Consider the following 14,369-nt stretch of genomic DNA (forward strand, 5'->3'; position numbering starts at 1 on the left):
CCTGGAGACTATATAGGGCCGCTCTGGAATTTGGTCTAACTTTAGAGTAACCCAGTCTAGTTACTCTAAGGTCTAACATTATTTGATCCGATAAGGGTAACCTTTCTTTATTCTCCACACGCTCCGAGAGATGGTGGGAACGGTGTCAAACGAGTTTGTGTTTCGCAATTAAAATTGATAGCTTAACTATTACTGGCTTCCTGCCCACACACAAAGATAACTTTGTATTGTCAATGGACAAGATTGTGACAAGTTGAGACCAGCAGGGGCATTTTACCCATTGACCTAATTGGTATGATAATTGATGGGGGGAATACTGGAATTCCTGATGACGTTCGTGCAGCTGATTGGCTACCTCATTGTAATACTGATTAGTGTATCCGCCATCTCTTCGCTTTGTAAAGGTCGGAGGGATTTTCCGAACTCATCAAAACAGCTCCTGTACAACAGCTGTCTGTCTGAAGATGCCATTATGTATCCTGGTATAGGGCAAAGTAAGTATTCTTTCTATCTTTCTATTTTAAATGTGATGAGTTTGTGAAACTATCCTAAAAACTCCACCCAAAGTTGGTCAGATGGTTTGTCACTTTTTCCCATGATCATGTACACAGTCCATGTGTACATTACCGTGTGTTTAACAATCACAGTGTAACTCATTCGTGAGTCATTTTCGGACAACAGTGATCGGGGCACAGGCACGTGGAAGAGGTCAATCCCCCCCCCCCCCGTCGACTGACAAACACACCAACACACTCCCCACTGGGTGTATTGTCACAATGGGTGTGTCACTGTGTGTCAGTCAGCTGTCAGTGTCTGACTCTGTCAGTGGGTAGAGCCTGAGATGCCAGCCTTGCCTGTGTCATCGATCTCTTATTTCCACGTGCCTGTGATGGAATCAGCTTCGGACCTTTCCATTTGCATTTTTGGTGAACTGGGTGAATGTCTGACTGAGGTCGTTGTAGAGTAGGCTAATCTGATCATTTATGACGATAGGCCAGCCGCCTATGACTTTAATCTCGATGAGTGTCTCTATCTCTTCGTCCTCGGCCAGTTCTACAGTACACCGCAACTGGTTAGAGACCTTGTGACGAGTAAGACTGAGGACAAGACGAAGGAAACACCTTTTTTTGGACCAAACTGGCTGCCAGTGCCACTCGGTAAAACCAAAGACAACAAGTAACTTGTAACTGAGGAGATAACTAACAAATGGAGCTGGACCAAACTTTGTCATTACCAGAAAGGAAAGATGCCAGTCATCTTCAAGGCCTTAAATAGTGACTTCCTCTTATTAGTTTTTTAAAATGTATTCTCTTTTACAGCCCAGACACCAGGACCTCCTGGGGCCTTACCCCCGAGTCCACTAGGAGCCCCGGGGTCTGGGGCGCCACCAGGACCCAGTCGCTTTGGCGTACCCCCACCACTTGTGCCACCAATACCCCCAGGTTCCCTTGGACAACCACCGCCACCACCAGGACCAAATGACTTCCAGTGCCCGCAGCGTCCAAACCATGGCACCGAGGGCCGCCCGATTCTGCTCCGTGCCAACCATTTTCAAGTTCGAATGCCCAAAGGTTTCATCCATCACTATGACATATCAATAACACCCGACAAATGTCCACGGCGAGTCAACAGGTGAGACAAGCTCTTTTCAGTTGTGAACTTTATACTATGACTTTTCATAACCTGATTTCTTCAGTGGTACAACACTTCGAATGCCCTTTCTAAAACAATTAATTTACAACTTTGACAATTCAGAATTGCATGATCAGGTCTCTTCAAACTGGCAGTCACATGACCATGGCTTTCCAATGAAGCAGTTTGTCATGCTTGTTGGGGTACCAAGCTGAAACTGGGGGTACCAGAAACACATCAGGCTGTTGCCCCCAACAGCTTGGTGGAAGAGAAGGTTTTTGATATATATTGTGTGTTTTATTCATAAGCTGTTCTAACACACAAGTGTTATTACTAGGCCACAGTTGGAGCAGCTGTAACTGACCAGATGGAAATTCATTCAATGTCATTCGTGTTGTGTGTGTTTGATGTTACAGTTATCAGTTTGAGCATGTCCTGAATTCATGATCGAGTGGTCGTAGTGGATACTGTATGTGGGCGTAATATGAAGTACCATGTGAAGGCTGTACAATTTCTGGTCTTTGAACTGGTCAAGTCCTCCACGGATGCATTTGGAATCTATGGTACTGAGTTATTCTCAGGCAAATGTTCACCGTGGCTTAATGACCAGCACTAATTAAGAAACCAACCCATGTTCATAGCCCCATGTCGACTTCCCCCACTAGGCCCAGATTAGGTTGCCACATTATGAGAAACGCATCAATTATGATATAACATCGCCTATCTGCGGAACCAATTATGAAGAGAAAACCCATAGTGGATTGAATCCTTTGTCCTGATGTGTGACTATATAATGTACAGCTTTCTGTTACATACCCAAGGTCTGTTCAGTAAATGAAAGTTTCAATATAGTGTATGGCATCACTATGATTTAAAATATCTACTGGGGTGATTTCAGTGTCACTGATATTGTTATTTGTTTTACATTTAGAGGTTGCATTAGATTACGTCAGTTGTTTTCTTCATACAATCTAAATTGTATTCCAAAAGGAAAAATTGGATCCAGATGTGTAGATGGTTAAATTTATGATTCAAATCAAACCCCAAATATGTCCAGAGAATGCCACTAAATCTCATACATGACCTAATCTGATGAAGTCTGCATGTGTGCGTCATTCATTTGTGTACGTCATCTGTACTCAGTATGGCGAATGGCTGATGATTTGCCAACCGAAGGATGAGCGAGATTTTGCTTGAAATGTAGGGTTAATCAGCTTCTCATTGTTTTTAAACCAATATCTCAATTCCTTTGTTATTCTATGGTATTTTGAGACATAATATCAGATCAGTCAACATTCTCATTTGTATATATTTGACATCGATTTATGCGATCAGCGAAATGTATCATTACTCAATTCTTGGCTTAATCTAGCCTTACTCGACAATGGAAAATCTCTGCCATGTCGCCATGGTAACCGTCTGGTAACTGCTCTTTGCCTGCTGGTGGTCTGACGTTAAATTATTAGTCGTTGATTATAGTTCATATGATTTTGGCTTCAGGAGTTGGGGGGGGGGGGGGGTTAGAGTTGAGTGTCTGAACTCAGGGGAGGGATTTGTGGTTGGCGTCTAATTATTATCAAGAATAAATTCAGACTTTAAAAGAAAACTTAACTATTTCTTCCTGTTCCTTGAATGAAAAAATTTTTTGTGAAAAATTCGAAAGAGCAGAAAGTTTCAACTCTTTGAATGTTTTGCTCTTTGCAGAGAAATTATAGAGACAATGGTGCAAGCATATAGCCAACGAATATTTAACGGCCAAAAACCTGTCTTTGATGGACGGAAAAATCTTTATAGTCGGGACCCTCTTCCTATTGGAAGAGAAAAGGTAAGGAATAATGACAATGAAAATGAACCGCCAAATTTTCGCAGTTTTATTTTTCGGAGTTGTAAAAATATCCAGATGTTTGTCCAGATTTTTTTGGATCTGGATCCGAAAGAAAGAAGAAAAATGTCATTGACACACACTACACCTCTTCATTTTCAGGTGGAATTAGAAGTGACGCTGCCTGGCGAAGGCAAAGATCGAGTTTTCAAAGTTGCCATCAAATGGATTGCCCAAGTCAGCTTATACGCCTTAGAAGAAGCCTTAGACGGCAAAATGCAACAAATCCCCTTCGATGCCATATTAGCTTTAGACGTTGTGATGAGACACTTACCAAGCATGAAGTAAGTACAACCATATCTGCCCTGATTGTTGTGGACGCGTCAGGCCAGCACCCCCTGGGCCAATACCATCTCGGCCAGCGCCACCTGGGCCAGCTCCTGGGCACTTCCACGGTCAGTTACCATAAATTTTGGCAGCAAGCGCAGAATTTAGTCTACCGCAAAAGCAAAGAGGCGAATTCGTGAATGTCAAAAATGTAGGCCAACCTCAAATAAAAAATTTCCTTCAAACCATCCCCTGATTAGTTGTGGCTAAACCATCCAACATCCACCTTTCAGATACACCCCAGTAGGACGGTCATTTTTCTCGCCGCCCGAAGGCTACGACCACCCACTCGGTGGGGGACGAGAGGTTTGGTTTGGCTTCCATCAAAGTGTACGACCGTCACATTGGAAAATGATGCTAAATATAGATGGTAAGTCATGTGATGGTCTTGACAGTGGTCTGGTCTAGTAGAAGATAATACATACGGTATTTTCAAGAATAACTGAGATTCTGTTGACCCCATGGTCACCAGTCATAAAAGACGACAATGTATTTTGATGGCTTCGCTCGAGTCACCTTAATGTCTCTAAACAAATAAGGGCTCATGTTTCAAAGTGTTTGTCTTCATTGTGCTTCTCTTTTCCAGTTTCTGCGACTGCCTTTTATAAAGCACAGCCTGTTATCGAATTTATGTGCGAGGTGCTGGATTTGCGGGACATCAACGAACAACGCCGGCCATTAACTGATTCCCAACGAGTGAAATTTACAAAGGAGATAAAAGGTATCAATGAGAAACACAGATCAAGTTCCCTTGAAAAAGGGAGGCAAGAAGAACAGCCAAGTGTGGGAGATTTCGAGATATAAACAATCAAAACAACAGAAGTTCGACCACTGCTGTTCTGCATGGGAGCCTTTCGTCTTTATAAATGTTGTGTCTCCATGTCTGCATTTAGAAGATGTCCGTCTTTCTCTATCAAAGACACTTCGTGTGATCAACAGAATAGTAGTCTATTACAGTGTTGACCCTCGTGAAATGGCCACAGTTGTGAATAAGTTATGTTAAATAGATGTCACTTGCCCGTGCCCCCCCCCCACCGCCCTCACTCGCCCACCCAACACTTGTCTCGAAATACTCCATCTTGCAATTTCTCACTTTCGTCTTTTCAGGTTTGAAGGTTGAGATCACCCATTGCGGGACGATGAAACGAAAGTACCGAGTATGCAACGTCACGCGTCGCCCAGCACAAACACAGTCGTAAGTAACGTACATCTCATGTCAAACCTGAACAAATTGAAAAACTTAGACGAGAGCATGTCTGCTCCTTAGGGGAAATGACTGTGAACTGACCTGGTGAAATCAGTCCACCTCCCCAAGCCAGTTTCACCTTGCTTTACGGTACCATGCTGCATGAGAGCTATCAAAGAATCCGACACCATTTGGAACTCGGATCGCAATGACGTCATGTGGTCAATTATGGAAGGATCATCTCCTCAAAGAAGATTCCTAGAATTTGCTGGATTTTGAACGGAATGTTGAACAGTCTGAGTTTTCTTTCAGCTTCCCACTTCAGCTAGAATCAGGACAGACAGTCGAATGTACCGTGGCCAAATATTTCGCAGAACGTTATAAAATGAAATTGCAGTAAGTTGACCTGGTTTTTCTCCTAATTTTCTGAAATTACGCTTAAATCTTATTGATCGACTGTTTCTTGGCCTTCTGACTTCACCAAAACTATTCAAACTTGTTCTACAGATGATTCAATTCAGGTTTTCATTTGGCCTGCTTTTTCACAAGGATTAAAAGTTGCTTTCTAGGGTCTTTAAATCTGTACCATAGATGCATCGCATGAAGCTGAGATTCTTAATTTGACCTACTGTTTCCACAGACATCCACACCTTCCATGCCTACAAGTCGGCCAAGAACAGAAACACACCTACCTACCACTTGAGGTCTGCAATATCGTCGCTGGTCAGCGCTGCATCAAGAAGCTGACTGACATGCAGACGTCAACGATGATAAAAGCCACGGCAAGATCTGCTCCTGATCGCGAGAAAGAAATCAACAACTTGGTAAGTCGGAGAAACTTTTGTCAAAATTGTTGAAGTGACAAGTGTCGCGGAGATCACTCGACTCCTGTAAATTCTACGAAAAGTTGATAAATTTTTAATTGAACGATGATAAGAACCTTACTATTGTCAAGACACGTCATTGTAGCTTGTGGTAACCTATTCCTAAATGTCATCATAATCACAACCAGAACAGACTCTTCAATTCCTTCTATGAATGAAATCTGAAGTACATGTAGAAAACAGCTAGATTGCCTCTTCCAACCAGCTATTGTCCAATAGATGGTCATATTCATTTCAATTCATCAGATGAACACCTCTTGCGATCGGATGGAGTGACTGTGTGTTGGTTTCACGTCGGAGACATCAATGGCTGACCACACCAGTCGGTCACTTTGTTTCCCCACCACAGAGCTCCACTCAACATGCGTCTGAAAAGAGGCAAATTGTTTCATGATAATTTTCAATGTTTAAATGTTCTCTCATTAATACAATTTCTTTTCCTAGGTTGCGGTATTGAGTTGGTAACTTTTTAGCCGCAAACATTTAAAAACAAGTACGGAACTTTGAATGCGCACAGGCTCATGATTGTCTTTATTAAGGGGGTTATCTGGACAAAGACACTTTAATACCCGTCAGTGTGATGTTTTGTGAACGTAGAAAGTTCTTGTAGCTGTGCAGATCACCCCTTTTACTAATGTTTCATCCTCCGTTGCGTCTCCTCTAGGTGCGAAAAGCCGACTTCAACAACGACCGCTACCTTCAAACCTTCGGCATCAGCATCTTAAACCAGATGACCGAAGTTCAAGGTCGCGTACTGGCGCCACCAAAGTTGCAGTATGGCGGTCGGGTAGGCACACATTGCTTCCCTCTCCTCCTGTTCGATTGACCTTGAATCTGTGGTGACCTTTGACCTCTGACCTCCTCCCTCAATGGTTGAAATCTGGCATGATGATTTAACCGTGCTGCAAATGAGGGATAACTCTTCATGTGATGTGTGACAATAAGATTTCTTGTCTGCTGTAAAGCTGGTTATCACTGGGTTCGATATATTGATCACAGGCAGTATTGAATTGATATTGCCACAGTTATTGGCAGTCTGCAGTTTGGGTCAGAGGTCAGATGTCGAAGGTCATCATTCGTATGATGAGCTGATCAATGAAGTAGACAAACTTGAAGTCACAAATTCTAAAATGTTGGCGTAAGAAATCAGAATTTTAGAAGGGAATATTTGTGTATTTTGTCCACTTCTTTGATCAGTGTGTGTGTGTGTGTGTGTGTGTCGAAGCCAGGTAAATGAAGGTCAGATATCCTTAGGTCAAGGTCAGCTCCCCCCCAAATTCTTTACTTCAGGCGACAAACCAAAACCACGGGCACAATGGCTAAAGAATAATCGAAAACATTTGACAAAAAAATTAAGAATTTCAAATTTTACTGAAAAATCTGCAGGTTCGCAAAGCAGAATTCAACACGGACCCCTACCTTCAAACTTTCGGGCTACAAGTTAACACGTGGATGACCGAGGTGCAGGGACGAGTTTTGCCGGCCCCGAGATTGCAATATGGCGGAAGGGTAAGACATAAAGCAGTGGTGCAGCACAACGTGGGCCGCATTATACTGGTGTATATCTCTGGTCATAGGTGGCAGCAGTTGTAACTAACTTTACGCCTGAAGTACACAAATTGACCACTGCTACCACCTATTGTAAAGGATGTAAACTAGGATACTTTAAACAAAATCACCAATGAACTTGGCCTTTAATGTTTTGTTATACAATGGGTAATTCGATGGGTGACCATTTTCAAGATTTAGCCGGAAAGTCCTGCATGATTATCACAAGTGTCAGTATTTGATATTACTGTTGAATGCACTGATTGGACACCAGTTCCTGTGATGCAGCACCCTCTATGATGAGCTGTGTGAACTATTGTGTTGAGATGTTTACATGTCGGTGTGTATGGTGGATTTAGTCTATGCTGATCCTATTCAAGACCCCACCTAGTGGTCAGTTAGGGAACGAAACAGTGTGCGCTTATGTGGACAGCCCTTGCAGTATTTTGAACACGCCTTGTTGGCAGGTAATGGGGAATAATCAACTTGTGGCAAACCAAGGACTTGGGTTGTCTCGGGGACATTCTATTGTCTTTAGAATCTTGAATGGTTGCAAAATGACTCACGGCTTGTGTATTTAAAACCTGGTTTGAATGAGGTTTTAGTGAATGAATCTGCTGTGCTCAAATGATTTCAACATAACCCCTTGTTCTGAATGTACACTAACTATTGCCCAGTGTGGAGACTGCATGTTACATTGAAAATAACTGGTCCAATAGATTAAATGATTAGCGAAAGGTGGAAATATTTTGAACAGAAATGTCATTTGTGGCAAATTATACAGAAGGGAGATTGTAGTTTAACAGCATTGACAAGTCATTGAGCTTCATTAAAATGTACTCTGCAGTTTCATCAGAGAAATTTTGAGTAAAACAAACAAGCAATTTTTGTCGCTGCAACCTGCGATGTCAGGACGACAACCATGTGTGAGTCGGTGTAAATTGTTGTCAAATTTGAGATTTTGAATGCCGAGATTTTCTATTGTTTGTGTACTGATTATATGTATGTTTTCCTTGCAGACCGCTCCGCAGGTAGAGAATACTTCGACCCGAGTCGAATTTTCAAATACAGTGCATGAAGTTCTGACAAAATGAAAAAACAAAGTTACCATATAAAAACCTATGACATAGCTTGGTGATTATTTTGGTTTGCTAAATTTCCAGCCTGGCCAATCGGTTGAATAGCCAGCTGATGTATGAGTAGTGAGCTTGATTACTGTACAACCAAATATTGGGTTTTGATTGGATTGGTAAAAGTTGTGAAAATGTACCCTCAGAATTGCACAAACTGACATACGACAAGATTTTGTCAAAAATGTTTAGACAACATTTCACTCTTTACCCATGATTCATTAGGATCAGGATGGACTTTGTTTTTTTATCGTCATGGTTACTGGTAGTGGCATTTAGAATAGGCTGTTCCTTCCTTTGCTTCCCTCCCTCCTGTGGATAAGCTTCCTTTCCTATTCTGTTTGTATTCATGTGGTTGTTGACAGGGGGGTGTAGGCACCAGGAGAGTTATGTGTGTCGTTCGTTGTTATGTTGTCTGTCTCCTGTCCTCAAAACGTCTGTTATCTCCCGAAAAACGAATCTGTTGCAGATGATACATGTTGGCGTGTTACTTTTAGTACTGAACTTATCCACCAGGAGGGCTGTAGTTAAGCTTCTGAATGTCACCCTGCAGTCAGGTCACCAAATAGCTGAGCTCACAACCAGTAATGTCTGTCGCAGACAACCGATTTTCTGCCTCGTGTAGGAATCTGAAAATAGTCGCATTCATTTTCAATTTGTGTTCTTGCTAAGCTCTATGGTGACCAGTTATTGTGAATTTCACCCAAACTCAAGAATACATTAACAAAGGGAGAGTATCTTCATGTGCATTAGAAAGTGTCAAGAAAGTTCCCTCAGCTTAAGGCTGAAGTGCATGAAGGAAACTCCATGGCGTGGCAGGGTTAGCCCCGACGGCCATCTTTCTCTTCCAATGAACACTTCTTGGTTCACTATCAAGGAGCATGTGAAAACAAACAGTCAATTTGGAGTGGTCGTCAGAGCAGCCTCTGTCCCATATCTGTCTCTCACTCAACCGCAGGGTGTGTGCATGCAGTACAACATCAACAGGTTCTTTGTTTGGGTGAAAATCACATGACTTCAGGGTGGAATGGTTGTGGTAGATGTCAACGTCTTGTAGCTAAGAAAGAGGCGGAGGAGGTGTGTTATTTGTGTGTGCATGAACGTCTGTGTGTGGTTTAAGTTCCAACATTAACCCAATCTAACCCACAACTTGTACAGAAACTAACCCAACTTAATAATAACTTCATGCGATTGTTTGTTAGGTAAGTTAAAGGTCTACAACAATAGCCCTAGTACGACTCGGAGGTGTCTTCTGCACTGATGGGCCTGAACTTGTTCAAGGGGATAATTGCTCCAATTTACTTTATATGACTTAAAACACCTTCTTGTGTAGATATCAGTACTCGCAACTTTTAATATTTACTGCAGTTTTGTGCAGAAAGGCCTAGTGTAAATGTTCATGAAGTTTACAGTAAAAGTATTTACCAGTTATCATCATTATTTATACCGCCCCATGGCAGTAAACTCAAAATAAGTGAAAGTGATTAGCAGGATAGCACATGGAAATACAGTCCTTTTCACTTTTTAATGCCATACTTTTCATCCTTGCAGACTCGAGCCCAGGCCATCCCCAACCAAGGAGTGTGGGACATGCGAGGCAAGCAGTTCTACACTGGCATCGAGATCAGAGTCTGGGCCATAGCGTGTTTTGCCCCGCAGAGGACAGTCAGGGAGGATTCATTGAGGTAAAATAAGAATACATCTGTACCTTGTACAATATTGATATTCCTAGTTTTATTCAATTTCAAACTTGAATAGAGATAGGTATTTCAAGTCTTTCATTCGTTTTCAGAAACTTCACACAACAGCTGCAAAGAATTTCAAATGACGCGGGGATGCCTATCGTTGGTCAGCCATGTTTCTGTAAATACGCGACTGGCCATGACCAGGTGGAGCCCATGTTCCGTTTCCTCAAGAATACCTACCAAGGTTTACAACTCATTGTTGTGGTGCTGCCTGGAAAAACACCTGTTTATGGTAAGTTTAGACTTTGAGAAGTTTTGAGGAAGAGCACTTGAAGATCCCGTCATCTTTCACTCGCCTCAACACCCATAAGCACATGGGGCTGTTGATTGTCAGATTGTAAACAAAATGTTTTGCTCTTATTTCCAGCTGAAGTGAAGCGCGTCGGAGACATCCTGATCGGTATGGCCACTCAGTGCGTTCAGGCCAAAAACGTCAACAAAACCTCGCCACAAACACTGTCCAATCTCTGCCTTAAGATCAACGTCAAGCTTGGAGGAATCAACAATATCTTACTGCCAAGTATAAGGTAGGTAGAGAGCATCTCGTCAGCTTGACTTAGACACACAGCCATTAGTAAATCAATATGCCACAGGAAAATACCTTTCTTATCATTTGATACCTGCACCAAATTCTTTGGTCTGTAGCTTTTGGGACAACCTTTGTACCTCATCTGTTTCATTGCAACAAGCTGTGGACAGTATCCTTCATGATCATGCTCCTGTTTCTGTTATGACTTCCAAAGGAATCTGAGCCCCGAGTGTGGAGTGGGGCTATTCTTCATGTTGTTTTCATTTCCAGGCCAGCAGTGTTCAACGAGCCTGTCATCTTCTTGGGCGCTGATGTCACCCATCCACCTGCGGGCGACGCCAGTAAACCATCGATCGCAGCTGTCGTTGGGAGCATGGACGCCCATCCAAGTCGTTACTCAGCGACGGTTCGTATACAGCAGCATCGCCAGGAGATCATCCAGGATCTGTCGACGATGGTCAAAGAGCTCCTCATACAGTTCTACAAGTCCACGCGATTCAAACCCAACCGTATAATATTCTATCGAGATGGGGTCAGTGAAGGGCAGTTCCAACAGGTAGGTGGAATATTAGCTGACTTGTGTTGATACACAATCCATCAACGATTGATTGGTTTGTTGACCTTTTGAGTGAAATCTTGATTATTGGAGTAAGCACCCCATGTCACCATTGTCAGTCATTGTTGTGAAACTGACCATGCTTTGTTATGGTGAGTGAAGCTTGTTGTGTCATGTTTGGTTAATCCCATGATGTAACTGAGCTGGGTGCCTCCAGCCCCTCAGAGCTGTGCATAGGCCGTATGAACTCACCCTATGAACATGTACACATAGTGTCAGCCAGGGTCAAAGGCACCTGACCCCTTTATGGGACTGCATTGTATAGTCATGTGTACATATTTGTACTGAGGCCATCCTTGGACATTCATGTGTATTAGGTACATGTCCACAGTCTATGTACATGAGGCATGCAAACTCTGCATCCAAACTTTACTATTGTGATCTTTTGTGAATATTGGTGTGTTTTTTTCAAATGATGATGAAAACATCCATTGTTGTTATTTGACAATATACTTTGTAGTGTTTTTTCTGGCCTTAACTGATTTGTTCACCTTTCCATCCAATTGTAGGTTCTTCAACATGAGTTGCGCGCTGTGCGTGAGGCGTGCATGTTGTTGGAGATTGACTACCAGCCCGGGATCACGTTCATCGCCGTACAGAAGCGCCATCATACACGATTGTTTTGTGCTGATAAAAAAGACCAAGTAAGTTATCCTTCGTTGCACTCTACTCTCTTCTCCTAAAGTACACTTTTGATTTTTGGAGAAATTTTCATGGTATTATCCCATCTCTTTCAGATTGGAAAAAGTGGCAATATTCCTGCTGGTACGACCGTTGATGTTGGCATCACGCATCCATCAGAGTTTGATTTCTATCTATGCAGCCACGCTGGTATTCAGGGCACTAGTCGACCATCTCACTACCACGTTCTCTGGGACGATAATGGATTCAGTGCCGACCAGCTGCAGATGCTGACCTATCAACTCTGTCACACGTATGTGAGGTGTACGCGCAGTGTCTCCATCCCGGCGCCCGCATACTATGCACATCTGGTGGCCTTCCGTGCACGCTACCATCTCGTGGAGAAGGAACACGATAGGTAAGGGTTGAATCCTAACTTTTTAGGTCTGATTTCACATTCCCTGTGAACTTGGTCACTTTTCTTTAGTTACCACATCCTTTGGAAAAGAAATAAAACCTATAACCGCTAAATACCTACCAGGACAACTACAACATTATCTTTGTTCTTAAAAACCTGATTTCCCATTGCAGTGGTGAAGGTAGTCAACAGTCCGGACCGAGTGATGAGCGGACACCGACCGCGATGGCTCGCGCCGTTACTGTACATCCTGATACTCTCAAGGTCATGTATTTTGCATAAACCTACAATGCTGAAGTCATTCCAATGCGATGAATTAGTGTTACCATGGTGACCTGGGTTAGCGGCTTGGACTCCTCCCCTGGAGAAAGTTCAACACTGACGATGTTGTGACTCTAACTTTCATACTGGATTCACTGGACACATGAACACTTAAGTTAAAAGGGTCGAAGGTCACTTATTCTCAACCGAAAGCGTTTGAATTTGTCACAGCCAAAAGAGAACCAGTCTTATTCGTAAGTGTGATTATAGTTGTTTCCCGGGGGAAATTTAGTAATTTATTCCAGTGATGTCAGCCATTTTGGATTTGCAATAATGACTAGCAAAAATGGTGCTGTGGGGTGTGTGCTTTTCATTGCCGTGACGATGTCTGTGTGTCTATCAACAAGGTGATTCCAAGTTTGGAATTTTTGCTCATTTTTCAATCGCCAAAATTTTTAGCACAATTTGTCATGTAATTCTGAAGTTGCCATAGAAACAATATGTTAATCTCTGTGGCAATGGTTGCTAAGGGAACTAATTTTTATTGAGGCTGTGTTTGTATCAACTCGATATAAAATATTGTTTTCTAATTTTTCGTATTTCAAAAATCTCTAAAGGAAGAGATAGTTTAAGATCTAATGCAAAAGAAAGTTGCAATGGAAACTGTTTCCATGGCTACAGTCGGTGAAAAAAATGCAGCAGTGTGATCTTAGAAAGCTGGAAGTATTTTTCTCATTAGAATTTTTTACTCTGAAGTATGTTTTAAAATGTGTCGGGAAGGCACATCCCGGGTCGTCCAGACCAGAAATTGTGTCGCGCATCTGAGCCTTCATAACTTTTTTGAAGGCATCTGAACAATGTAGATTCTACGTTAGAAATTTGTTACAAAATATTTAAATGCGTATTTCTTTTAAAAAATTCTGTTTTCTTTTTTAAAAATGAGAGTTTTGTGGTGCTTGTTTGGTGATTTGTTATCACAAGGGGACGACACCTGTTCACCTGATTTTGGCAGGTAAAATGTCTCACACCTGACTCGGCTTGTTTACTTCTTGTCAAGTTGATTGAACTGTGATCAACTTGTTCAATGTTCCTGCAGATTACGCATGTGAGTTGGGCCCAAACAACTCACCAAATTAAGGCTGATGAAAGCGATCTATTCTATAGGATGTGAACGTTTTACTTTCCATCTGTCAGCCTACCTGGGTCCTTCTTATTCTCCACCAAAGACGGTGTGGTCAAGCTTAGAAAGTGCTTCTTGATGTGGAAATAAGTTGTAGTTTGCTTATGTTTCATTTTGGAAGAACATCCTATTGGCAAATGAAACCTCTTGGGGGGGGGGGGGGGGCTGAGGTGCAGGAAACATGAAAAATGATTCTTTTCTGTCCTTTTGAGGTTGAAAGTACATCCTATAATCCGTTGACATTTCTAAGAGGTGCTTTTGAATGAGTCGAGGTATTAACAGTTAGCCACTGCCGGCTCATATTTGCTGTCTCCAAAGTCATCTGTCTTTTACGAAGATTCACTGAAGAAATTTTGGATGAAATTCTTCCAAATGAAAAGAGTTATGGTAGTGGTGTGAAAATAGAGGAG

The 14,369-nt window shown here is 42.3% G+C and overlaps 1 protein-coding gene across 5 annotated transcripts; it reads left to right on the forward strand.

The window, feature by feature from the left end:
• Window positions 1-386: 386 nt before the first annotated feature.
• On the forward strand, window positions 387-14,118 carry LOC135502752 (protein argonaute-2-like). 5 transcript variants are annotated; one of them, XM_064795794.1, is made up of 18 exons: window positions 387-494; window positions 1,320-1,632; window positions 3,337-3,457; window positions 3,617-3,798; window positions 4,075-4,211; window positions 4,428-4,562; window positions 4,949-5,036; window positions 5,340-5,423; window positions 5,668-5,851; window positions 6,576-6,698; window positions 8,479-8,490; window positions 10,141-10,274; window positions 10,382-10,566; window positions 10,702-10,861; window positions 11,134-11,419; window positions 11,989-12,123; window positions 12,217-12,518; window positions 12,692-14,118. In XM_064795794.1, the coding sequence occupies exons 1-18, from the start codon at window positions 473-475 to the stop codon at window positions 12,798-12,800; spliced, it is 2,712 nt and encodes a 903-aa protein (XP_064651864.1). In that variant the 5' UTR covers window positions 387-472; the 3' UTR covers window positions 12,801-14,118. The 5 variants fall into 5 exon arrangements, with proteins under 5 accessions (XP_064651864.1, XP_064651865.1, XP_064651862.1 ...); XM_064795795.1 differs by lacking the exon at window positions 6,576-6,698 and adding an exon at window positions 7,298-7,420; XM_064795792.1 differs by having other exon boundaries at window positions 4,428-4,561; window positions 4,939-5,036.
• Window positions 14,119-14,369: the final 251 nt, after the last annotated feature.

Source organism: Lineus longissimus, chromosome 19 (assembly GCF_910592395.1).
Source record: "Lineus longissimus chromosome 19, tnLinLong1.2, whole genome shotgun sequence".
Taxonomy (NCBI): Eukaryota; Metazoa; Nemertea; class Pilidiophora; order Heteronemertea; family Lineidae; genus Lineus; species Lineus longissimus.